Below are 26062 nucleotides of genomic sequence, written 5' to 3'. Positions count from 1 at the left end.
CTTATACGTCTAGTCTCTTACGTGAATGAGCTAAATAATATTATTTGATATTTTACGGTAATGTGTTAATAATTTCACACATAAGTCGCTCCTGAGTATAAGTCGCACCCCCGGCCAAACTATGAAAAAAACTGCGACTTATAGTCCGAAAAATACGGTATATTTCATTGCACAACATACCAATATATATTTGCGGTTTATAGTTTGGTGCAGCTAATATATGAAATATTTAAAAAAATGTAGTGAGTTCGGCTTATAGTCTGTAAAATAGTGTACTTGTTTCTTATCCCATTTTGAACATTTCCTGAATGTTTCATGCAAAGCCACCCATTACTTTTTGAGCTATGTTGCTAACTAACTAACTAACTAACTGACAAACAGCAACCTCCTGGCTGAGGTAATATATTTAATATTTATGTAAATATTACGCATATATGTTATATCGCTATATTTAGTCTATTTATACCTGCATTGTCCTTTCCATCATTGTAACTGAGCTACTGTGTGGAACAATTTCCCTTGTGGATCATTAAAGTTTGTCTAAGTCTAAGTCTAACATTGACTTCAATGTTTTGACTGCAAGCTGCCAACTATCGCACGTTTGATATCATTCACAGCACATTTTGGCCTCTGCTGACAGTGTTTCAGGTTCCAGTCAAACAAAAAGTATAATGAATGTCATCAATGCCACTGACCACACACTTCATCTTCTGCCTGTGTTGTTGCTGCTGGCGCCCAGCGGATAATTCAAAGCAGAGGCCAGCGGTGATGTTCCAACAGTCCCTACAAGCCAAGAATGTGAGATAATGAAAATATCTTTGACCTCGCTCCCCGTCACACCCTCAACTCAGCTTGTTTTGTGGGGGGATAAAAGCATCTTTGACCTCGCTCCTGTAAACAGTTGGAAATGTACAAAAATATATATATATAATTGATTTTTATAAAGAGAAGTCACAGTATAGTTTATGAGTCTGACAGCTGTTTCTATTAGGGTTGTCCCGATACCAATATTTTGGTACCTGTACCAAAATGTATTTCGATACTTTTCTAAATAAAGGGGACCACAAAAAATGGCATTTTTGGCTTTATTTGAACAAAAAAAATTATTTTTATTGCAAATTTGTCCTTAAATAAAATAGTGAACATATCAATCAATCATTCAATGTTTATTTATATAGCCCTAAATCACAAGTGTCTCAAAGGGCTGCACAAGCCACAACGACATCCTCGGTACAAGGAAAAACTCACCCCAGTGGGACGTCGATGTGAATGACTATGAGAAACCTTGGAGAGGACCGCATATGTGGGTAACCCCCCCCCCTCTAGGGGAGACCGAATGCAAACGAGACAACTTGTCTTTTAGTAGTAAGTAAACAAAAAAAGGCTCCTAAATAGAATTATCATTCTACTATTTTGTCAAAATGATGGACAAGCTGTAAAAATGTATTATTAATCCACTTGTTCATTTACTGTTAATATCTGCTTACTTTCTCTTTTAACATGTTCTATCTACACTTCTGTTAAAATGTAATAATCACTTATTCTTCTGTTGTTTGATACTTTACATTACTTTTGGATGATACCACACATTTACGTATCAATCCGATACCAAGTAGTTACAGGATCATACATTGGTCATATTCAAAGTCCTCATGTGTCCAGAGACGTATTTCCTGAGTTTAGAAACATAATAGGAATTTTAAAAAGGAAAAAAGATTTTGTGACAATAACAAATACTTCCGCCCGAATGCAGCTGAGATAGGCTTCAGCACACCCTGCGACCCCAAAAGGGACAGGGGTAGAAAAAATGGATGGATGGATGGATATACTGTATATACCTGCTCTACAATATTTTGGCTACTCGACCCACTCACAGACAGCTAGAAATGTTTACATTTTCTCTTATCTGAATCCTACCAAAGACTATAAAAATGGGACCAATTACCTCCCTGCTTGGCACTCAGCATCAAGGGTTGGAATTGGGGGTTACATCACCAAAAATGATTCCCGGGCACGGCCACCGCTGCTGCCCACTGCTCCCCTCACCTCCCAGGGGGTGATCAAGGGTGATGGGTCAAATGCAGAGAATAATTTCGCCACACCGAGTGTGTGTGTGACAATCATTGGTACTTTTTTAAACTTTAAAGTTAGCTTAGCAGGTTTAGAAAAAAAACAACTTTATTTTCCCTGGAATCCTGCTCTCGCTACTCGATTCCCACTTTGCGTGAATGTGATCCAGTCAGACAGAAGGGTAGAGTAGTGTCGGTTTTCTGTTTGTTATTGGGATAATTATTGCACTCCAGGGTAACTTTTAAAACCACTTAAGGGTCAAAAAGTGGACAAAATGTTCCCAAGCTATAAAAAAAATAATCCCGTTACATTGTTTATTCCCCCCAGAGTTTCATTTCTGATAGACTGAAATAAGACAGTAGGCTTTAGAGGCCACGAGAGGACAATAAATAGGGATCAAGTCACAAGTGAAGAGAGAGCCAGCAGAGTGAGGGCCCCCAGGAGCCGGCAGCCCGCCCTCCCTTCACCGGACCCCCGCTGCTGCCTTTCTTTGGGCTTCTTTAAACGAGTTTATCACGCCATGAGGATCCGCGCCGCTTGTGTGTGTGTAACGTTTTGGCGCCCTTTGTCTGCCAGCAGAGCCTCAATTGAGTCTACATTTATTATTTTGACCTTTCGCCAAGACCTCAACGGGTCGCCTAACTTTTCGGACTCGCTCTGCAGACTTTCCGTGCGACCCGCCGAGAGAGGAGACACCTTTCTTTTTTCTTATCGCGCCCTTTGTGAAGTTTTTGTTGAAATCAATTAGGCCATGCATGGCCTTGGGAGGATACAGTGTGAACATCACACACTTTTTCTTTTTAAGTGTGCCTTAAAACATGCACTTCGACAACATCAAATCAGATTTGTTATGTTGAAAACATTAAATAGGGCCTGCAATGTACATTACTGTCACATGGCATTTAATGAATGATAAAATGTGTCCACTCAAAAAATGCATTCATATCAGGAGCAGTAAATTATGGTCACATTCAATAGGCGCCTACTTGTATGTGAGCTCCCTCTAGCGGTGTAATGTAATACTTTCTTAATGCAATAAAAGTGTTGAAAAAAAATCTAAAAAATACTCAGAATCATTGGCGTTGTTAGGCCTATTTTAGGGGGGCTCAAGTCTATTCTTAATTATTCTACTAGATTTAGTAAAAATTCTCAATTTTAAAAATAGAAAATTTGTACATTCTTAGGATTTTTTTGTGAAATCTAAAAAAAAAAAAAAAAGTATATTCTTAAATATTTTACTAGATTTAGTGGACATTCTCAATTTAAAAAAGAGAAACTGTACCTTCTTAGGATTCCATCCATCCATTTTCTACCGCTTGTCCCTCTTGGGGTGGCTGGAGCCTATCCCAGCTGCATTCGGGCAGTAGGCGGGGTACACCCTGGACAACACACACAGACAACATTCACACTTACACTCACACACTAGGGATCATTTAGTGTTGCCATGTCAACCTATCTCCAGGTGCATGTCTTTGGAGGTGGGAAGAAGCCGTAGTAACCCGAGTCACGGGGAGAACTTCCAAACTCTGCACAGAAAGACCCTGAGATCGGAATCGAACCCGGGACCTTCTTATTGTGAGGCCCCAGCACTAACCCCTGTTTGTGAAATCGAAAAAAAGAAGAAAAAAACTCAGCCTATTCTTAATTATCCTACTAGATTTAGAGCGCAATCTCAATAAAAAAAATTAGAAACGTACATTCTTAGCATTTATTTGCAAAATTTAGACAGAAAAACACAAGATTGAAGGAACAAAAAGTAATCTGGGATCAGACTATTTTAAATAATTGCAAAAATATCAAAATGCACTCAAATCATAACTGATTTATCCCTTAATAATAATAATATTGTTATTAATAGGGAACTTGTTGCAATTCATGTCATCAATAATTTTGAGTGAATTTGTTGAGTGAGTTGTTGAGAAATGTCCATAATAAGAACATGTGTAGTTATGATGATATATTATTGGTATAGGATTTCATGATGAACATTATTTGTCTTCTTCGACACCCATGAGGCACTTGTCTTGCCCTAATGAGTGTCAGAACGTCAACCTGCTATTGTTGAGCTCAGTTCTGCTGATTTCTGGAAGTTTGATGACTTGATTCATCACTTGTCCTGAAAACTGGCCTTTCTCTTCTCCACAAACGCAGTCATGCCTTCCTTGCGATCCTCCTAAAAAGAAAAAAGCACAGACGCCGACGTCACAAGGCAAGTCTCCACGCGGCCTCGGGAGGGAACCTGGGAGGTGAGCGCTTCTACTCACCGTTGCAAAGGTAGCGTGGAATAAACGCTTCTCAAAACGATTCCCCTCAGCCAGAGTCAGTTCATAGGCTGAAACCGCACAAAAAGGTCAAAATGACGTTCAACTTATTTTGAATTAAAACGAGCTGTTTTGTGTGGTTGATTTGGACGCGATCTGACCTGCATTGACCGCCTCTTTAGCCATAGAAGACACCAGCTTGGAGTTAGCAGCGATTTTCTCCCCGCATTTCACAGCTTCCGACACAAGCTGGTCCACGGGACAGATTTTACTCACCAAGCCTGCGAAACAGCAAAGTGACAAGAAGAACAAACAAAAAAGTTATTTTTATTTTATTTTTAGGTAAAAATGGACAATGTTACATAAAACATGGCCCGTACGCTTAAAGCTAGTTTTAAGCCTGGAAACAATTCATTCACTTTACATGATTCCCTATAGGGAGATTTTTCTGGAAAATAAAATCTTGAAAGTCAACAAGCCTTGTGGGAAAAATTGTGTTTAATTCTGGAGGTTCCACTGTAATAACTAAAGTGGGTAAACAAACAATAGGCCTCGGCTGATAACACATTTTGCTGGGCGATGTATTGTCCTAAAAATATTGTATTATTGTCAGCATAATTTTGAGAACAAATTAAGCACTAATGTAATCATAATATATAATAATGCAAGTGACCCTGACAACACATTACCGTAAAATATCAAATAATATTATTTAGCTCATTCACGTAAGAGACTAGACGTATAACATTTCATGGGATTTAGCGATTAGGAGTGACAGATTGTTTGGTAAACGTATAGCATGTTCTATATGTTATAGTTATTTGAATGACTCTTACCATAATATGTTACGTTAACATACCAGGCACGTTCTCAGTTGGTTATTTATGCATCATATAACGTACACTTATTCAGCCTGTTGTTCACTATTCTTTATCTATTTTAAATTGCCTTTCAAATGTCTATTCTTGGTGTTGGGTTTTATCAAATAAATTTCCTCAAAAAATGCGACTTATACTCCAGTGCAACTTATATATGTTTTTTTCCTTCTTTATTATGCATTTTCGGCCGGTGCTACTTATACTCTGGAGCGACTTATACTCTGAAAAATACGGTATGTATTTTGAAGAAATAGCAATGGTTGAAAGACCGGAATTGACGCTGTTGCACATTTGCTTACATGTGAGTTGAAAAATAAAGCTCATGTAGATCCACGCTGATGTCCATGTCTCCTCTACTTAACCATAAAAAGATTAGAACCCTCCCAAATATATTCCACTATATATACAATCCATTCATAAACTATATTACTTTAATTTATTTCCATGTAAAAAAAAACAAACTGCTGATTTTTAAAGTGTGGGACTTTCATTTTATTTTGTAGTAGTAGCGACTTCCTCCCAGACAACTTCCTTTGTTTTAACTTTATCGCACTGTGCATGCAAGTGACGTCAAGGCCACATTAGGGCAACATTTGCGTTTACACCTGAGTCTGATAAAATCACATTTTACTTGAAGTGTGAACAGTCAAAATCTGATTTAGGTCACTTAGACTCAAGTAAAATAGCAAAAAAACTGCATAATATGGGACTTTTAGTTGCTAATACCTGACTGTTTGGCTTCTTGAGCGCCAATCTTGTCTCCTGTTAGCACCAACTCCATGGCGAGAGATTTGCCCACTGCACGGGTCAAACGCTGCGTGCCCCCCGCCCCTGCAGGGAAAAAAGATGTCATGGCAACAGCAGCTGCAAATGATATTTCTCTACAGCACATAAGTAGTGAAGTAGAGTTGTACCAGGAATGGTCCCCAGCAGGATCTCCGGTTGGCCAAACTGGGCTTTCTCTCCAGCGTAGATGATGTCACACATCATGGCCAACTCACAGCCGCCGCCCAACTGCGACACATACACAAATGTAATCTTCACCAAAGGAGAGTAATCTATTAATATTCCACTTACAGCAAAGCCATTGACGGCAGCAATAACTGGCTTCTTCACTGTGGACACTCTGTTCCAGTGAGCCAGGAAGTTACCACCGTAACACTCCTGGAACGTCCGATTCTGCATTTCCTTGATGTCCGCTCCCGCTAAACGAGGCCCAGAAGATGCTCATGTTAACGCCCGAAAGACATCGCGCTCTTTATTCGTCGTATTTCACCTGCAAACGCTCGGTCGCTGCCGGTGATGACGATGGCGCCCACTTCTCCGTCGCTCTCGAAGGCGTTTAAGGCCTCAGCCAATTCTGTCATCAAGCCGTCGCACAAAGCATTGAGGGCCTTAGGTCGGTTCAGCTGGATGAAACCCACGTTCTTCTTCTCGCCCCGCTTCTCCACCATGATGTACTCATACTGGGCACCTGCAGGAGGAGACAGCAGTAATCATCCTCACTAGCTTTCTTCTACAGCATATCAACATTGGCATTACTATATTTGCCAAGCGAGGGTTTTTGCACTGCATAACTAATACCAGTGAAGATAGGGGTGTCAAGTCAATATTGGTATCGGATATCGTCCCGATATCAGCAAAAAAACCCTAAGTATCTGATGATATCTTTTATATAGAGTATAAATCTATACTCTAGAACAGTGGTTCTCAACCTTTTTTCAGTGATGTACCCCCCTGTGAATTTTTTTTAAATTCAAGTACCCCCTAATCAGAGCAAAGCTTTTTGGTTGAAAAAAAGAGATACAGTAGTAAAATACAGCACTATGTCATCAGTTTCTGATTTATAAAATAAATATATATATAAATAATATAAAAAAATATATATATATAAATAAATTGTATAACAGTGCAGAATATTGCTCATTTGTAGTGGTCTTTCTTGAACTATTTGGAAAAAAATATATAAAAACTAAAAACGTGTTGAAAAATAAACAAGTGATTCAATTATAAATAAAGATTTCTACACACAGAAGTAATCATCAACTTAAAGTGCCCTCTTTGGGGATTGTAATAGAGATCCACCTGGATTCATGAACTTCATTCTAAACATTTCTTCACAAAAAAAAGAAATCTTTAACATCAGTATTTATGGAACATGTCCACACAAAAAAATCTAGCTGTCAACACTGAATATTGCATTGTTGCATTTCTTTTCACAGTTCTTTTTGACAGACATTTTAGTGAGGGTCAAACCATCATGGTATGGGGGAAACTCTGGGTTTATGGTAATAAATGGAATGGCCTACTTGATTTGATGTTCAGTTTATGAACTTACATTCATATTTTGTTGAAGTATTATTCAATAAATATATTTATAAAGGATTTTTGAATTGTTGCTATTTTTTAGAATATTTAAAAAAAATCTCACGTACCCCTTGGCATAACTTCAAGTACCCCCAGGGGGACGCGTACCCCCATTTGAGAACCACTGCTCTAGAAAGAGGTTCCGTAGCACTCTAGAAAGAGGTTCCGCAGCCTCCGAAGCAGATAAATGATAAATTAGTTGATTGGCAACACTAAATTGGCCCTAGTGTGTGAATGTGAGTGTGAATGTTGTCTGTCTATCTGTGTTGGCCCTGCGATGAGGTGGCGACTTGTCCAGGGTGTACCCCGCCTTCCGCCCGATTGTAGCTGAGATAGGCTCCAGCGCCCCCCGCGACCCCAAAAGGGAATAAGCGGTAGAAAATGGATGGATGGAGGGTTATACTTGTATAGCGCTTTTTCTACCTTCAAGGTACTCAAAGCGCTTTGACAGTATTTCCACATTCACCCATTCACACACACATTCACACACTGATGGCGGGAGCTGCCATGCAAGGCGCTAACCAGCACCCACCAGGAGCAAGGGTGAAGTGTCTTGCCCAAGGACACAACGGACGTGACTAGGATGGTAGAGATTGAACCCCAGTAACCAGCAACCCTCCGATTGCTGGCACGGCCACTCTACCAACTTCGCCACGCCGTCGCCGTCCTCCAGGTTCTGTAACAGCTTCTTCCCTCAGGCCGTAAGACTCTTGAACGCATCATAACTATCCCCTCAATTCCCCCCAAAACGGATTAACTTGCTGGAATAAAAATACAATATAACATACATCCATAAACATGGATGCATATGGAAAAGTGCAATATATTTATCTGTACAGTAATCTATTTATTCATATATATGCACCTTATTGCTTTTTTTATTATCCTGCTCTGCCATGAGCTAATGCAACGAAACGTTGTTCTTATCTGTACTGTAAAGTTCAAATTTGAATGACAATAAAAAGGAAGTCTAAGTCTATCGGCTTGCATCTAAATTCTCAGCAATAAGCAGACCTGCAGCGCGTTAACATCTAAATGTCCTCCAATAAGCACACATTTGATATTCCCTGGTATTTTAATGAGGTAATTAAAAAAAGGTAAACATGGTAAGCTAAATGCCAGTTCCCCAACACCTAAGCACACAATTGCACAACAGCTGGACATACGTAATAACTGTCCTTAATTCAGTGCCTCACAATTATTTTCTGTTATGGAAAGAGAAAACATGACTATGAACAGTAACCGTTGGTCCATAAAATGTTTATGAGTACACCTCTGCATAACATTGTATCCTTATTAACATTAAAGAAAACAAACAATACGAAAGAAATATAGATCAACGAGATTAATAAATACCTTATTTTACGGACCATAGAGCGCACCGGATTATAAAACGCACTGCCGATGAATGGTCTATTTTTGATCTTTTTTCATGTATAAGGCGCACCGCACCAGATTATAGGACGCATTAAAGGAGTAATTTTATTATTTTTTCTAAATGGAAAACACTTCCTTGTGGTCTACATAACATGTAATGGTGGTTCTTTGGTCAAAATGTTGCATAGATTATGTTTTACAGATCATCTTCAAGTCGCTTTCTGGCAGTCGCTTCCGGATGCGCCGTTTAGTGGGCGGTCTTATTTACGTGGCTCACCTTCGGCAGCGTCATCTCCTCGTCATCTTTGTTGTAGCGGTGTAGCGTGCAAGGACGGGGGTGGAAGAAGTGTCAAAAGATGGAGCTAACTGTTTAAATGACATTCAGACTTTACTTAAATCAATAACGGAGCAGCATCTCCTCATCCGGAAACAACAACACCGGAAATGTGTCCCGTGAAAAACCGTCCGACCAGAACTCTAATAACTAAAGTTCCTTGCGTGAATAATGTAAGCTCACTATACCGGTATGTTTTAGCGCTCTCATGGCGAGTTTACTGACAGATATAAGTAAGAACTTTACACTACTTTATATTAGTGGAGGATGTATGTTCCATAACAAGAAGATAGAGAAAAAGAAGCTTATTAGCTACGATGTCAACACGGACTACAAAGGCGGATGTGCGCAATTTTACAGGATTTATGCAGATCCCAAATACAGATCAGCAGGTACCAGAAGGTAAGAAAAGTCTGTTTTGCATAATATTGCGAAACAAAACGCCAGATATGTCTTACCTTATACACACACCATAATCATACTCGTATGTTGAAGCACAGTACAATCCTTCAAGCGGTGCGGTTTCATAGCTTACCGAAGTCATACTAAAACATTTTGATAGATTTTTGAGCGCCGTGTGTAATGTTCTATATTTTCAATGGAACATATAAAATGCTGGTGTTGTTTACTTGAGTCATATTGCCATCATCGTGCTCTCTACAGTTATGTCTTATGTTTGACTGCCATCTACTGGTCACACTTATCATTACTCCATGTACCAAATAAAATAGCTGCGAGGTGGGTAAGCTCATCTAAACGTATTTCTTACATTAGGCGCACCAGGTTATAAGGCGCACTGTCGAATTTTGAGAACTTTTTTTTTTTTGTCATAAAAAAATACAATCATGTGTGCTTACGGAGTGTATCCCTGCAGACTCTATTGATCTATATTGATGTATAATGTAGGAACCAGAAATATGAATAACAGAAAGAAACAACCCTTTTGTGCGAATGAGTGTGAATGGGAGTGGGAGGCTTTTTGGGTTGGTGCACTAATTGTAAGTGTATCTTGAGTTTTTTATGTTGATTTAATAAAAAATAAAAAATAAATATATATATATATATTTTTTTTTTTTTTTTAATTCTTGTGTGGCCCGGTACCAATCGATCCACGAACCGGTACCGGGCCGTGGCCCGGTGGTTGGGAACCACTGGTCCAGAAAATACGATACATATATTAACAATGGGAACGTCTCGGCATCCCCCGGGAAGAGCTGGACGAAGTGGCTGGGGCGAGGGAAGTCTGGGCTTCCCTGCTTAGGCTGCTGCCCACGCGACCCGACTATGAATAAGCGGAAGAAGATGGATATATATATATATCTATATAGATATATATATACATATATTGTAGGTGTTTATTACACTTTGCATTTATATTTTGCTGTTTTTTACATTGTTGTTGTGTTTTGCATGATTGTGAAAGATACACAACTATCGAGGCGCTGGTCTGAGAAGTAAAAGAGAAGTGACGTTCATATGTTGTTAATATTCAGTGTCCCACTTTCTTTATTTTAATGTACATTTTTGCTGTCCCATTCAGTAAAAAAAAACCTGTAAATTTCCATTCCGTTTTTTTTTAATGTGGTCTATCATAACGTTTTTAGAATTCTATCGTACATTGTGACTTTTGGTATAAGTGTTCCTGAAAAAAAAGGGATCCAAACACATACTGTACGGCATTTTTTTCAGCTAAAAGTGTACATATAATTGATACACACATACTTTTCTCTAAATGTGGCTCCGGAAACAAAATATTTGCCCAGCTCTGATGTACACTAATTATAAATATTGACATCACAGTTGAGTGCAAGGAGAGAAGTTAGCAGCATGCTGGCCACTAAGTTACGCACATCATACATGACATTGAAGAGCCACCGCATTGCCTTGAAACACTCACCCGAACTAAGTAGGCGAGCGGCGGCCAGGAGCCCAGGCGTTGCTCGGCCCGATTTAAGGAGCATACCCGCATTTCTCCAAAGAAAGGCCATAGCAGCCACCTCCAGCAACGACTGTCAACTTTGAACTTGTGACCAGAACGGCAACTCTGCTTCCGGGTACGTGTCTTCTTCTGTGGCTAACATTCACATCCACGTTGCTTAGCGCTACCGCCACTCAGCGGACAAGAGTGGTATTACTACTGCACTCACATTGGCGGTTACACACTGTAGTGACAGTACTATAAATAGATGAATGTGGCGACTCATTTATATAAGGTCAACGGTAATTGTAAAAATGACATGAACTTGCTGTAGCTAGCTCGACAACGCTTGCTTCTTCGTGAGCGCGCTGCTCGTACCCCTTCACCCCGTGAACGCGCAACAGCATCCTCGGTGGCCATCCTCTCCATCCCTTTTCCCGGGATAAACACACCGAAACAAGGTAAGCACCAACCATTTGCGATGCTTTGTTTTATTATTTTGTTATGACGTCATATACACCATTGGAATTCTCTAAAATGGTCTGCGTGAGCTATTTGGCTAATTAGCACGGTGAAATGAACATGCATGTATAAGAACAAGGACGTGCAATTTAAAACATAAACATTTTTTGTGTACGTTATTTCATGCACTATCACAAGCATGGCAATATATTTTTTAAAAGGCCTGCATAAGCAACCTTCCAGTGTTTAGATTATTCCATTGTCTTATCATGTCCGGCACAATTATGTTCATTTCTCTGCAAGCAGACATTTTAATGTTTTTTTGACGTGATCCTGCACAATAATTGATACATAGTAAGAAAAAAGACGTGTAAAATAATACAGTAGTTCCATAAATTATTTTGCAACTAAAAATGCAAAAATATTTTTGATAATTTCCAAAACAGCCGCCATGTATTACATGCATTAAAGCTTGGATATTTACAAGACAACAATTACATTTTTGTGTACATAATAACCTTAATAAAGGCGCTTTCGTCCAATATTATTAAACCATTAAATGACTTAACACCGCCTACTGCCTGACGTGCATGGAGAAAAGAAAGTAGCAGGGGTTCATAACATTTTTGACCTCAACGCCCAATTGTTTTTCCACTACAGCAGGGGCCGGGTCCCATTCAAATATTAACACTGAATTAGTCTTACTCATGACTTTAATCTAATTAATTAATTACATCCAACCCACGTAGTTTTACAGGATAAACCTTGTCAAATGATATGAAAGTGTGTGTTAATCATTTCAATAATATACTAATCAAATATACTGCGAAATAAAGAATTTATAAAAACTGATGAAAAATAAATATACATACAATTAGGCAGTGCTAAAATAAATACATTCCAACTAAAATATTATTTAATACTAACATATGTTTCTTAAGTCAATAAAATTAAAGTGCAAATGAAAATACAGTTTCGCCATTTTAATCAGGTTTTGCGCTTCAGATATTTCTTTATGACTTTAGCGCCAGACTTCTTCTGTTTGTTTATTACAGCCACAAGTGGTGGACAATGTATTACAACCGAGTACCGCTGCCACCCTCTAGGGGGCGTCCGCGGCCCAACACCCGGGCTCTGTAGTTAAGAAACACACAGTTCTCAGCATTAGAGTCAAGCCAACAAAATGGGGAATATTTGTATAAAACGTGCATTCCTACAGTGTTTCCCTTATTGTACTATTATTGTTCTGACAAACATACCACTTGGTGGCACTATTATTGAGCACCAAATTCCTGGCCCCCAAGCACGAGACTCCCGAAGGGCCACCCATCCCACCCTTAACCCAACCTCACCACCCCATACACACTTGGTATGTTTACATGCACTCAAAAGTAATTATTGCATGAATCTGGTTGAAACCAGCTTTTTAAAACACATATTAAAAAAAACTTATTTAGGTTTTTGACTTTTTAAAGATGGAATTTACATATTTATAAATCCCCCTTAATAATATAATGATTTTTAAAAAGTAAACAAAAACAAACATGCATTTAAATAATCATATAACCTGTCATTATTCACATAAATATGATTCTAAATATTTTAATTCAGTGTAAAGCAGATATTAGCTGACACACATAAGGTAATCATCAGTGGATAATACAAATCATGATAATACATCATTGTTATGATTAGCTCCTGGGAGTTAAGTCAAAAACTAGTAACCCCTGTTACTAACTTTAATTGAGGGTTCTTGAACGCACCACATTTATGGGCAAGGAGATGCAAAAGTTAAACTTCTACGTAACAGATAGATTTATCATATTAAAAGTTAAAGTACCACTGATAGTCACATACACACTAGGTGGTGAAATTACCCTCTGCATTTGACCCATCCTCTTGTTCCACCCCCTGGGAATCATTTTGGTGATTTAACCACCAATTCCAACCCTTAGTCTATCACCTCATCCTTTTTCCAAATTGAAATAAATGGCAGAAAAAAAAAAATCTTCAAACTTTACAGAATCCCAGGGCTGTGGTACAACATCCCCATGTCACCCTCCTCACTTGATTGCCCTGGTTATTGACCCCTTAGTTTGGATTGACTTGAAATTTCTCACACATCTGAGTGCGCTCTACAAAACATGCCCTGTAACTTAAGTATGTTTAGTAAAATCTCAATACAATTTGGCACACACCTTTAGGTGACCGACAAGCATATGTGTGCAAGTTTTTAGCAAGATTGGATGGGACGAAGCAACTATCCATCCATCCATTTTCTACCGCTTGTCCCTTTCGGGGTGGCGGGGGGTGCTGGAGCCTATGTCAGCTACATTCAGGCGGAAGGCGGGGTACACCCTGGACAAGGTGACAAAGCAACTACCGGTAATTGTACATGATTCATCTAATTTGTCCTATTTCCTTCCTGCACAGATGAACCAGATGCTTGCAACTTGCTGGACTTTACTCCTCCTCTCTGCCTTCCTGTGCGAGCCGGCACTGTGCAAAGGTGGCCGCGGAGGGTCTAGGGGCTCGTCCCGAGGCTCCCCCGCTCGTAGCTCCACGGCGGGCAACTACCGCGGGGCAGGCGGCTACGGTGGCCCGCGCTCTCGCTTCCGGGCGGCGGGCCGGTCGTCCCCCGTGAGGGTGGCGAGCGCTGCTGCTGCGGGAGCCGCCGTGGCCCTGACGGCGGACAAATGGTACGCGTCCGCCTACCGCCGTAATAACGCAGAGAGCTCAGAGGACGTGCTGGATTATTACAACAGGACGGGTTACTTTGATGCCCAAATGTCTGGTTCCACGCGGGGTGCCTCCTTCTGCCAAATGCTCTCCATCACCATGGCAACACTCTCCTCCAAATATGCACTCCTGCTCGATGCCACACTGTAGATTTGTGGACAAACACCTGACTAATGCAGGACACGCTGCTGGAAAGACTTGTGGGAGTTTGAAGACACAGTAACCACACAAACAAACAAAAAACACTGACTGCTTACTTACACTTGAACGCACCACTAATGTAAGCGTCACACCAGCGTGTGTGTATCTAAAGATGCACAGACAAAATAAATATTTCTTTAGAATATGCACTTCTGATTAAGTTATTTATGTACACCATGGCGCTGCACAGGATAATCCATCATTAGAAAACTTTAAAAAAAAAACAACAACCTTTCTTTTACATTTGATTCCATTCTTTATAGACGTTTACTTGTGGATGCTCATTTGGAAGAGACTAAAAAAAAAAAGTTTCCTTATAAAACTGGAGTGGTGCTGCTCAAACTTTGAGATGTTGTGATGTATCCCAAAGCCTCTTCCTCTTGTTAGGAGCACTCGACTGTTCCTTATCTCCAGCACTTGTGTACATAATACCTTTATTATCTGTCCTAATGCAAATAAATACATGTTCAAACCAATGCAAGTGATCTGTTGTTTTCATTCTTGAAGCGAATATTGAATTGTTTTACTTACAAGCGTAACTTCACTCGAGAAAAATGTTGCTTCAGTCCAGAAGGACTTGGCCAAGCTCTCCTTTCCTGAAGGCTCGGATGAAATCGTAAGCTGCCGCTGTGTAGTTAGGAACAGTGATGGTGATGTTGCCTAAAGGCAGACAAGTCAATATTATTACAATGCATTTTATTACAATGCATTATTACACTACGTGCATATGTGTTGGCATGACAGGATGCTGGTTGACATCTGAATTGTTTGGCTTTTGAAACAAGTTTCCCATAAGAAAGAAAAATAATCATCATTGAAAGCTTTAGTCACACTGTAAGTGACATTTACAACTGCTAAAAGTGTAAAAAGAAGTGGAACACCGGCACTCCCATCGAATAACTAATACTAACTTACAAAAGCTACAAAACTGACAAATTAATAATAGACACAAAGTTGTGTTGGTTTAAGGTTGCAATAGTCGTGCCTCTCCTCATCGCGCTTCAAATAATGCAGCTTTTTAAAAATAATTTTATATATTTTTAAGCATATTCTTGTCACAGCCAGAGCGCATTCCAATGCGCCCTCATCTTTGCGCTCTGCTTGCCGCACCTCGGCACGCGCCCACGGCCGCGTCACACCCACATGCCGGCAAGGCTGTGGGCGATCAGCAATCAGCGTACCTGGACCTGATGAGAGGGAGCTGTATAAAGGACCAGTGGACCCAAGGATCCAGGCGGGAACTTAGTTTCTCAATGGTGTACCCCCCCTCTTTTCTCTTGGGAGAAAGACGTATGGCTCACCAAGATCCCCTCAGCTGGTGAGCCTGGTCTTTTGGCCGTGACAATTCTACCATTTTTGGGTCATTAAAGAATCATTTTCAAGCATAACAATGGCTAAATAAAGTAAAAAAATCACCACTGCAGTAGTATTGGCCAACAAACCAATCCAATCACACGGTTCAGTATTGTGCTTGCTGATTGGTTCAGCCTCAGGCAGCATTACTATATTGGATTAAAAGAGTGTTAATGTGACTAAAGAGTGTTATTACAAGTATTTAGAAGGTCATACATATTTTTTATGCTCTGTCTATGAAAATATTTGATTTAGAATTAATGATTGGGTCAGCATGGCGCAGGTGGCGCAGGGGGTTGGTCCCCCACCCGATGGTTGCAGGTTCAATCCTCAGCTTCCCTGTGAGCATGTCGAAGTATCCTCGAACCCCCAGTTTCTCCTGATGCTGCGTCATCAGTAGGTGAATGCACTATAAAAGTATAATCCATTTACTATTTATTTCTACTTTGCAGAAATTCATTTATCGCAGTCATGTCCGGAACCAATTAACAGCAACAAACGAGAGATGACTGTGACTGTATTGTTATGGAAGAGATAACCAGTAGAGTGTGACCCTCAGGAATGGTTACTTTTCACATTTTAATTGATATGGGACCAATTCAATGGTAGCAATTTTCAGTACTTGTGTGTGTGTGTGTGATTAAAAGTTAATTGTTTTATAATGATAAAAAACATATATAGTTAACATTTAACAGTGAGTGCATTATGATAACTGCTCTCCATTTGTTACATCTTGTTTTCTTATTACGTTTCTGAGTATCATTTCAAAGTATTATAGTAAACTTTGCACGCAGTTGCTATTACAAAATATTAAATGGCAGTAGAGTATAGAGAGTCAGGAGGTAATCTTTGCCATTAAGATGAATCTAGCTTTTTGTTGTGCCCTGCAAAGTGCTTATACTGTAAGCATTGTACTTACACAACAGCTGTTTGATTGTAACGTGCATCTTAGTCGTAGTTTTTATTACCAAATTTGGAGGTGTTGAAATCGCCATGTAAAATCGCTAATGCTAATTAAATTAAAATCAAGCTAAGGCAGTTGTGGAACCTTAATTTACATATCAACGTTTTCTATCAGGCATACTTGCTATGTTGACACTGAAAATTGTAACAATACATAAAAGTAGTAGTAGAGTGGCACCGCTCTCAGTGCTGCTTGAGTGATAGTTTTCTGCCAAATGTTTGAGCAGTTTTTTATTTTACATGAGTCGATACCCGGTCGTACTGACGGTACGCAAGATGGTAAAAAAAAGGATTGTTTACCATTGTATTGTAATTGGATGGTAAATAACTTTGTTATCCTAAATAAATGAACAACAAAATAAAATAGACTCATTTCTGTGAGCAAAAATTAACTTAAATAATAAACATCTTTAAATGTATTTTTTTTTCCATTTGGAAAAATTTGGTCGGTTTGTCTTTTTTTGTTGTTGCCATCACGTGATTATAGCATTCTCGCTTGTTGTCCATGTTGATGGCCTCATATTGCCCATTCGATTTTAAACTGAAATATTCCCACAACAAGACATTTGGCTTTGTAATCATATTTTTTTTCTTTCTAATTTTTGTTACTTTTCGAAACTTCTGACTTGCTTTATGAGCGTGTAAAGTTGCCGGTCTTGCTCTGCGCCCACCGAGACAAAGATTGTGGATGACTGCAAGAGGGCTACTGTCTTCAGTTAATTCTACTTTTAAATAATTGCGTTCAGGTGCTGAGAGCGATGCACACAGTGAGACATCTTTCTCCCTGTTTGAAGCGATAGACGAAGAGATGCGAGGCTCAGCCATTCTGATTGACCAACATGACTGTCACTCAAATGCCGGTGACTGCGGAGAAAAAAAAACCTCAGCCTGTTGCATTTGAGTTATTGCACTAATTAAAACTTTGATGTCGATTCGATTTCGATTAATTGTGCATCCCTATATTAAACCGACTAGAAGAGGCAATTCCTAAAGGAATTGCGTGTGAATGCTCCAATGCTGAAGTTGAACTGAAATACTGGAATTTTTTTAGAATTGTTGAAGTAGAGCACACAATTCCTGAACAGGCTGAATATTTTGAAGTTGGAACAGTTTGAATCAGATGAAAAATGTGGGGATTGTGGAACTTGTCTCATTTTTGTCAATGGAAATTTCCCAAAAAGTTGGGAATTTCTGAAAAAACAAGAATTTTTTTTTAAATGGAAAAAAAAACTTGAATGTCTGAATGAGTTGAAATGCTTAGAGTTGACATTTTTAAAATCGGTCGAGAAATGTTGAAGTAGTAATTGAGAAATGGTATTACGGAATTTCGGGAAAACCGGGAATTTTTCCACTTCAAAAAACAACTTTGTTTTTTGTCCCAATTAAGAGGAATGTTTTGACGGTGGAAGGGTTGAAGTGGGTTGAAAAATGTGGGAGGAGTAGTCGCCAGAAAAAAGGGTGGAAATAGCGCTTTGGAAAACCAGGAAAAATCCTGGAATTTTTTTTAACTTGGAAAAAGGTAGTTTGAATTTCCAGAATGGTGGAATGTGTTGAAGGTGGAATGGTTTGAATTGGTTGAAAAATGTGGAAATGAAAGTTTGAAAAATGTGGAAATGGAAGTTTGAAAAATGCCCAATTCATTTTGAATGGGGAAAATGTCCCGTAAAACCTGGTATTCTGGGAAATCTGTGAATTTTTGGAATATGTTAAGGGAAAGCCCGCTATTACCGAATAGGCTGAACAGTTTGAAGTTGGAACGGTTTGAATCGGATGAAAAATGTGGAAGGTAGAGCGCGCCAAAATCTGGAGAAGAAGAAGTTCTTGAATATTAAATAGATTAATTTTGGTGTAGAAAACCATATGTGTGAATGCTTTGGAGCATTCACACAATAATTGTATGATCCTATGAAGGATATCTTCTACTCTAGCAACCACTTTTTGACTTCCTGTAAAGGCCAAATACTTTTCCTTTTACCGTCGACCCTTGTTTATCGCTAATGGTTCCAAACATGACCGCTATAGATTAATTTATCCCAAGTAGGAATAATTAATTATTAATTAGACATAAATAACCCCCTTTATTCACATTTACATTCTTTTAATCCAATATAGTAATGCTGCCTGAGGCTGAGCCAATCAGTAGCCGCGATACTGAACAGCACACTCTGGTTTGGTGCAATCTAAAGGGCAAACCTACTGTTGTATTAATATTTTCAGTTTATTTAGCCATTTTGATACTGGAAAATGCTTAGTTTAGCCCCCAAAAATGGTAGAATATGCTTAAAAAAAATCTGCGCTGTGGTGAAGCCACAGTATTTGAAGCGCCATGTGGCGAGGGACAACTGTATAGCGTATTCCTGCTTGCTTGTACTCAAATGTGTTTGTACGATTTGTTCTCGCTCACCAACTCCAGTGATGGCTTTGATCCGCTGCGTCTTCCCCTGTTTTACCGCGATGTGTTTGAGGATGTGCTGGATGTTGTCGCTGGGCTCCTGCAGGTTGTATTTTTCCACGTAACTGCACACAAACGCAACACAAAAATTAGTCACCATCTAGATAAACAATGGAACACAAACATCAAATTGATACCTGAATTTTTCCAGTCTGTTCAGAGAATAGAGCAAGTAGTCAGCAATGATATCTTCACCGACTAAATGGTCCAGTATAGTTCCTGGAGGGCAGCACACACATGTTTAGTAATTGTGTTTACTAGTAATTAAGCGTGTTGGGTTCGCTTACCACATAACGCCAGCTTCATGCCCGTTTCAACACTCTCAATTTGCGGAGGCAAGACTCCCGGTGTGTCCAGTAGATACATTATGGGGCGTTCACACACCTGATGGAATAAACAACACTGTATACACATGCGAATAACAATGAAGTAGAAAGAAAAACATTCGAGTTACCTGAATTCTAGTGAGGACTGCTCGAGTTATACCTGGTTCGCCACCTACTTGGGACGCACGGCCTGAAAGAAACAATTTATTCAAAGTACCTTTCGCACTGCTTGAAAAAACAGTTTTCGGTTGTAATTTCCTCCGGCTTCGGAATGCCGTGTGAAAGCGCATACAGTTCAGTGTTCTCATTCAATTGTTTATTTTTTGCGTCCTGTCAGGAATATATTTGGACCGCCACAAGTATATTTAACGTTCTCTGTTCGCATTCGGTCATAAACACATTACAATGGGAATGTAACTCGTCGTTTCAACTCCGAACCGTAGATGGCAGGGTTAAAGTAGCCCTGTAACTCTGCTTTTTAACACTCCTCATGCAAACCTAGTCAGCCAGAGAATAAGAAGAAGTAGCAGGAGGAATCGATGTTGCCATTTTAGCAACTTTGTGGTATAATCAAAAAGTACCTGTTCAGTGGCCTTGTGGTTAGAGTGTCCGCCCTGAGACTGGAAGGTCGTGAGTTCAAGTCCCGGCCAAGTCATACCAAATACATTTACTGTAATATTGTACAGGGTAATTGTTATGTATTGTATATATGATATACCGTATTTTTCGGACTATAAGTCGCAGTTTTTTTCATAGTTTGGCCGGGGGTGCGACTTATACTCAGAAGCGACTTATGTGTGAAATTATTAACACATTACCGTAAAATATCAAATAATATTATTTAGCTCATTCACGTAAGAGACTAGACCAGGGGTCGGCAACCCGCGGCTCCGGAGCCGCATGCGGCTCTTTGATCACTTTGATGCGGCTCAGCTTGTCACGACCAGGGTGCATTGGAATGCGCCCTCATCCTTGCGCTCTGCTTGTCAAACCTCGGGACACGCCCACGGCCGCGCACATCCAGGAACGCGCCGTCCTGCAGCAGCCGCCAGCTGCAATCATTCAACGCAATCGGCGCACCTGCGCCGGGTTATAGTCTTCTGTACCGTAAACCGACACAAGCTTTATGCTCTCTCGCTCTCTCCCTCTCTCTAAGTGTCTCACTCCGTGTTCCTTTGTTCTTCCTTGTCCTTCCAGCGTCTGCCCTTGTTCCTGTGTTGGCGAGCTGTACGTCTCGTCACACGTCTTACACCATACACACTCTTGGATTTTGTCACACACCATTAGTTTATTAATATTGTATAATATTAACAATATATATAATAAATCATTGAACATTACTGCCATCTGGTGTCTGAGCCTTCATCTCCCTCTGAAAACAATAACACAGCTGTTGAAAATAATGAATGAGTATTTAATTAAAATGTATTTGATTTTAGTTAATTCATTTTCAAAATGTAATTCTATTAAGATTATTATGGCGATCTTATAAAATGTGTTAACATATTTTTGTTGCTCTTGATACACGTCACAACCTCCAATGTGCGACACCCTCCAGTGTGCGGTTACTTCAACTTTTCGACCCCAGGTAGGCTTACTATGGAGAATTCAAAGAAAAGAAAAGTGTCTGAAGAAAACAGAACGTTCAATGCTACGTGGGCAGATGCATTTGCTTTCACTGCTGACGAGACTGGTTTACCCGTGTGCTTAATATGCAATGAGAAACTCGCTAACAACAAAAAGTCAAATGTCGCAAGACATTTCCAAAATAAACGGCGCCAGTAAAAGGATGACGGCACAGAGAGAGAGGACGGCATTTTTGGTTCTCTGCCAGTGGATAATTTAAGTTTGCCTCTTTGTTTTTTCATTACTACAAGGAGGACTTAAATAGACAGTAAGTATTTTACTTAACCTTCAACCAGACGTCTTTTTCGGAGTTAAAAACGTTTTGTTGCATGCAGAAATGTTATTCCATTTTCTCTGCAGTCGTTCATTGATTTAAAAAATGTAACCCATAATAGTTTTATACATAGCATAAAGCAAAAAAATGTGTATATACAGTGTTATTTCATTTTAAATTTCAAAAGAGTTTTTGTGGCTCCCATTGTTTTCTTTAATCTGTGAAACCGGTCAAAATGGCTCTTTGAGTGGTAAAGGTTGCCGACCCCTGGACTAGACGTATAAGATTTCATGGGATTTAGCGATTAGGAGTGACAGATTTTTTGGTAAACGTATAGCATGTTCTATATGTTATAGTTATTTGAATGACTCTTACCATAATATGTTACGTTAACATACCAGGCACGTTCTCAGTTGGTTATTTATGCCTCATATAACGTACACTTATTCAGCCTGTTGTTCACTATTCTTTATTTATTTTAAATTGCCTTTCAAATGTCTATTCTTGGTGTTGGGTTTTATCAAATAAATTTCCCCCAAAAATGCGACTTATATATGTTTTTTTCCTTCTTTATTATGCATTTTCGGCCGGTGCAATTTATACTCCGGAGCGACTTATACTCCGAAAAATACGGTAAACATATATCAGTATATATGATATACTGCATCTAGATTATGTAAATATTATATTATGTTATATTTTATATTGCTACTACGGTACATTTTTAGTCCATTTTATACCTGCATTGTCCTTTCCATCCTTTGTAACTGAGCTACTGTGTGGAACAATTTCCCTTGTGGATCATTAAAGTTTGTCTAAGTCTAAGTCTAAGACTATAAAAATGGGACCCATTGCCTCCCTGCTTGGCACTCAGCATCAAGGGTTGGAATTGGGGGTTAAATCCCCAAATGATTCCTGAGCACGTCCACCGCTGCTGCTCACTGCTGCCCTCACTTCCCAGGGGGTGAACATGGGGATTGGTCAAATGCAGAGGATAATTTCACCACACTATTGTTGGGACTTTAATTTTAACTTTTATTCACAGCCCTGTAGGTTCTAATTTTTTCAAAAGTGACTAATGAGCAACATTTTCTGATCTTATTGGACAGTAATTCACAATCTAAAAGGCTTCTGTTTTGCCTGGGACAAACAAATCCAAAAATAAGCCACAGAAGAAAGTTCACTTGGATTTCTAAACATATTTGTTTTGCGTCCATGCAAATTAAGACAATAACGCTATTTAAACCCCCAAAGCCCGCTGCCACAAATAGAAACAGTGCCCTCATTTCAGCAATATTACAATTAAAAGTTAAAGTCCCAACAATAGTCACACACTCTAGGTGTGGTGAAATTATCCTCTGCATTTGACCCATCCCCATGTTCACCCCCTGGGAGGTGAGGGGAGCATTGAGCAGCAGCTGTGGCCACCCTCGGGAATTATTTTGGTGATTTAACCCCCAATTCCAACACTTGATGCTGAGTGCCATTTCTATAGTCTTTGGTATGACTCGGCCGGGGTTTAAACTCACGACCTTCCAGTCTCAGGGCGGACACTCTGACCACAAGGCCACTGAGCAGGTCTACATTATTGGCTGTATGAAAGTCACAGGCAAATAAATTCCAAATCAAAAATGTCAGTTCTTCTGTAGTTATTGCTCTGTGTGAAAGAAGCCCATGTCATGCAGAAAAATAAACATGCTCGGTATCAAGTAGCAGTTTTACAGTACCTTTTTTCAAATATGTTCTTCTTATTGAGTTAATAAGTGATGACTTTCCCACATTGGGCACTCCAATCACCATCAGGCAATAATTCATATTCTGGAAGTGACAAAATGACATGTAATTTATAGAATAAGGCATGGACGTTTATTCATCCACTAAAGAACACACATTGCTACTTTGTGTATACCTCTTCTCTGTTAAAGCGGTTCGACTTTTCTATAATCTCCACCAACGTCGGCATCAACTGCACAATAGAAGAATTAGAAGAAAGTATTTTAGCCAGTGTGATTGCCTGCAAGCACATATTGCGTGTACCTTTTTGACGTTGTCATCTCGCTGCTTGAGACAGTCTGTGTATACAACATTCTGCACTCCATTTTTATTGAGTTCCTTTAGGATCCTCTGTAGAGAAAATGTGAGAAAATGTAATAGCAGAATTATTTTTTTCTTTTTTTTTTAAATAGTTTGAATGCATACAGCACCTGCTTGTTTGACAGGTCAGCAAGGTCCATCTTGTTAAGAACTAGCAGCTGTGGTTTGACATCCAGAGTTTCCTGAAACAAAGGGTTTCTTCCAGAGAAGGGAATGTGCTTTGCGTTAAAGATAATTATTATAGCATAAATACATGAGCAAAACAAAACTCCATAGGAGCCATAATTCAGTTCAGTTCAGTTTCAGTTTATTTCCAACATGCATACAATACAATGTAATGCATCACACAATTCCAGTTGTTTCATTACAGCACATCCGAAAAGGAGTAGGAAAAAGCAGAGCTTATTTAATCCTACCATAGCAATTTTATCCAATTTCCTTGTTCTCTGTAACAGAACAGTGAACAAATAAATACATAATATACAATAGTAAGCATACTAATATTAAATACATAAATACCGTATTTTTCGGATTATAAATCGCTCCAAAATATAAGTCGCACCGGCCGAAAATGCATAATAAAGAAGGAAAAAAACATATATAAGTCGCACTAGAGTATAAGTCGCATTTTTGGGGGAAATGTATTTGATGAAATGCAACACCAAGAATAGACATTTGAAAGGCAATTTAAAATAAATAAAGAATAGTGAACAACAGGCTGAATAAGTGTACGTTATATGAGGCATAAATAACCAACTGAGAACGTGCCTGGTATGTTAACGTAACATATTATGGTAAGAGTCATTCAAATAACTATAACATATAGAACATGCTATATGTTTACCAAACAATCTGTCACTCCTAATCGCTAAATCCCATGAAATCTTCATTCTTGGTGTCGCTTCTAAACAACTCTGCCAACCCCAAAGGTAGACAATGCGCCGCTTCGTCTTCTATCGGTATGTCTAGTCTCTTGCGTGAATGAGATAAATAATATTATTTGATATTTTACGGTAATGTGTTAATCATTTCACACATAAATCGCTCCAGAGTATAAATCGCATCCCCGGCCAAACTATGAAAAAAACTGAGATTTATAATCTGAAAAATACGGTAATCTTTGTCTCAATAAAAAATTGGAGAAAAAAAAAGGGTTCAAGATGTTCATCATAATTATTGTTCTGTGTACTTTGTGAACACTTGTAGTTTGAACAGTCTCTTAAACTGAATCATATTGGTGCTTTGTTTGATTTATTTGCTTAATCCGTTCCATAATTGAATTCCACATACAGATATACTAAAGGTTTTAAGCGCTGTGCGAGCATATAAATGTTTTAAATTAGATTTTCCTCTAAGGTTGTTTTTCTCCTCTTTTGTTGAGAATAATTGTTGTACATTCTTGGGTAGCAGGTTATAGTTTTGCATTTTAGCTGTTTGCAAATGCACCAAATCGTTGAATTTTAATAATTGTGATTTAATAAATAAAGGGTTTGTATGTTCTCTATATCCAACATTATGCATTATTTAAATTGACCTTTTTTGTGAGTGGATGAAGCTCACATTTGTAGTTGTTTGGATTCAGAAAGGATATTCTGGCATCATGAATTTCTATGATGCAGTCCACATTCTTCAGGCTGGCTCTCATTCGTTTCAAACCTGCAATAAAATAATAATATTCTGTTACACACCAGGCTATTAACAGATAGTCAGGAATATAAAATTATAATATAGTACATTTTGGGGGGTATTTTATGCCAAAAACTAGCAGTCACCTTTAGCCATGTGTCCAGGGAACCAGTGCGCCACTTCCCGTCCTCCAAAGTCGAATGTGGTTCGAAACTTAGCGACATTGCAGAGTGACCGGTACAGTTTCATGGCCTTGATAAATATATTGACTTGTTTTTATATTATTTTATATCTGTATATTGACTTTATCATGTTAACGATTAAACGTAAAAAACGATGCGCACCGCTGTTTACAAAACGACTCCAAACACTTCCTGTCATTTTCTTCCTCTAGGGTTTTCAGTAGTTTTAACTGAGCTGTACGATACTGCCCCCAGCAGGACAATACACGAATTGTAGAATAACGCTGTACTAAACAGTGGAACATTTTAAACAAAAGTTAAACTCTGGTTAATTTGGAAATAGTACAAACAAAGTAAGCTAATACTGTAATTAATTCATAGTTGCTTATGACAGTTTTGATTGTAAACTAGGTTGTATTCATTTGCTACATTTTCACTGTCAATTTATTCTCTAGTCCAATGACTTAAAAAGGCAAAATATTAAAAACTGTATAAATCATTCATAAAAAATATTAAAATTCTCAACAAATGGCTAAAATTAAAAAGACCCACTGCTTCT

General features: G+C 38.9%; 3 protein-coding genes across 5 annotated transcripts; 1 reads left to right on the top strand and 2 right to left on the bottom strand.

Annotated features, from left to right (window-relative positions):
* Window positions 1-3764: 3764 nt before the first annotated feature.
* echs1 (enoyl CoA hydratase, short chain, 1, mitochondrial) lies at window positions 3765-11350 on the bottom strand. Its single transcript, XM_061952442.1, has 8 exons — window positions 11185-11350; window positions 6486-6683; window positions 6287-6414; window positions 6124-6223; window positions 5936-6040; window positions 4493-4612; window positions 4335-4402; window positions 3765-4243 (listed from the first exon to the last, which is right to left on the bottom strand). The coding sequence occupies exons 1-8, from the start codon at window positions 11273-11275 to the stop codon at window positions 4178-4180; spliced, it is 876 nt and encodes a 291-aa protein (XP_061808426.1). The 5' UTR covers window positions 11276-11350; the 3' UTR covers window positions 3765-4177.
* Window positions 11351-11467: 117 nt separating this feature from the next.
* Window positions 11468-15083, top strand: sprn (shadow of prion protein). Its single transcript, XM_061952560.1, has 2 exons — window positions 11468-11666; window positions 14101-15083. The coding sequence occupies exon 2, from the start codon at window positions 14101-14103 to the stop codon at window positions 14554-14556; it is 456 nt and encodes a 151-aa protein (XP_061808544.1). The 5' UTR covers window positions 11468-11666; the 3' UTR covers window positions 14557-15083.
* On the bottom strand, window positions 14904-25701 carry mtg1 (mitochondrial ribosome-associated GTPase 1). 3 transcript variants are annotated; one of them, XM_061952184.1, is made up of 12 exons: window positions 25468-25701; window positions 25287-25351; window positions 23806-23910; window positions 23639-23725; window positions 23511-23567; window positions 23329-23419; window positions 19830-19891; window positions 19663-19759; window positions 19513-19594; window positions 19328-19440; window positions 15139-15267; window positions 14904-15053 (listed from the first exon to the last, which is right to left on the bottom strand). In XM_061952184.1, exons 1-11 carry the CDS (start codon window positions 25568-25570, stop codon window positions 15170-15172), a joined length of 960 nt encoding a protein of 319 aa, XP_061808168.1. In that variant the 5' UTR covers window positions 25571-25701; the 3' UTR covers window positions 14904-15053; window positions 15139-15169. The 3 variants fall into 3 exon arrangements, with proteins under 3 accessions (XP_061808168.1, XP_061808322.1, XP_061808251.1); XM_061952267.1 differs by having other exon boundaries at window positions 14920-15048; XM_061952338.2 differs by lacking the exon at window positions 25468-25701 and having other exon boundaries at window positions 23806-23893; window positions 25256-25337.
* Window positions 25702-26062: the final 361 nt, after the last annotated feature.

The sequence above is a fragment of the Nerophis lumbriciformis genome, linkage group LG02 (assembly GCF_033978685.3).
Source record: "Nerophis lumbriciformis linkage group LG02, RoL_Nlum_v2.1, whole genome shotgun sequence".
NCBI classification, from domain to species: Eukaryota; Metazoa; Chordata; class Actinopteri; order Syngnathiformes; family Syngnathidae; genus Nerophis; species Nerophis lumbriciformis.
The sequence above is the reverse complement of the archived record's forward strand: the minus strand, read 5'-3'. Positions and strand labels throughout refer to the sequence as shown.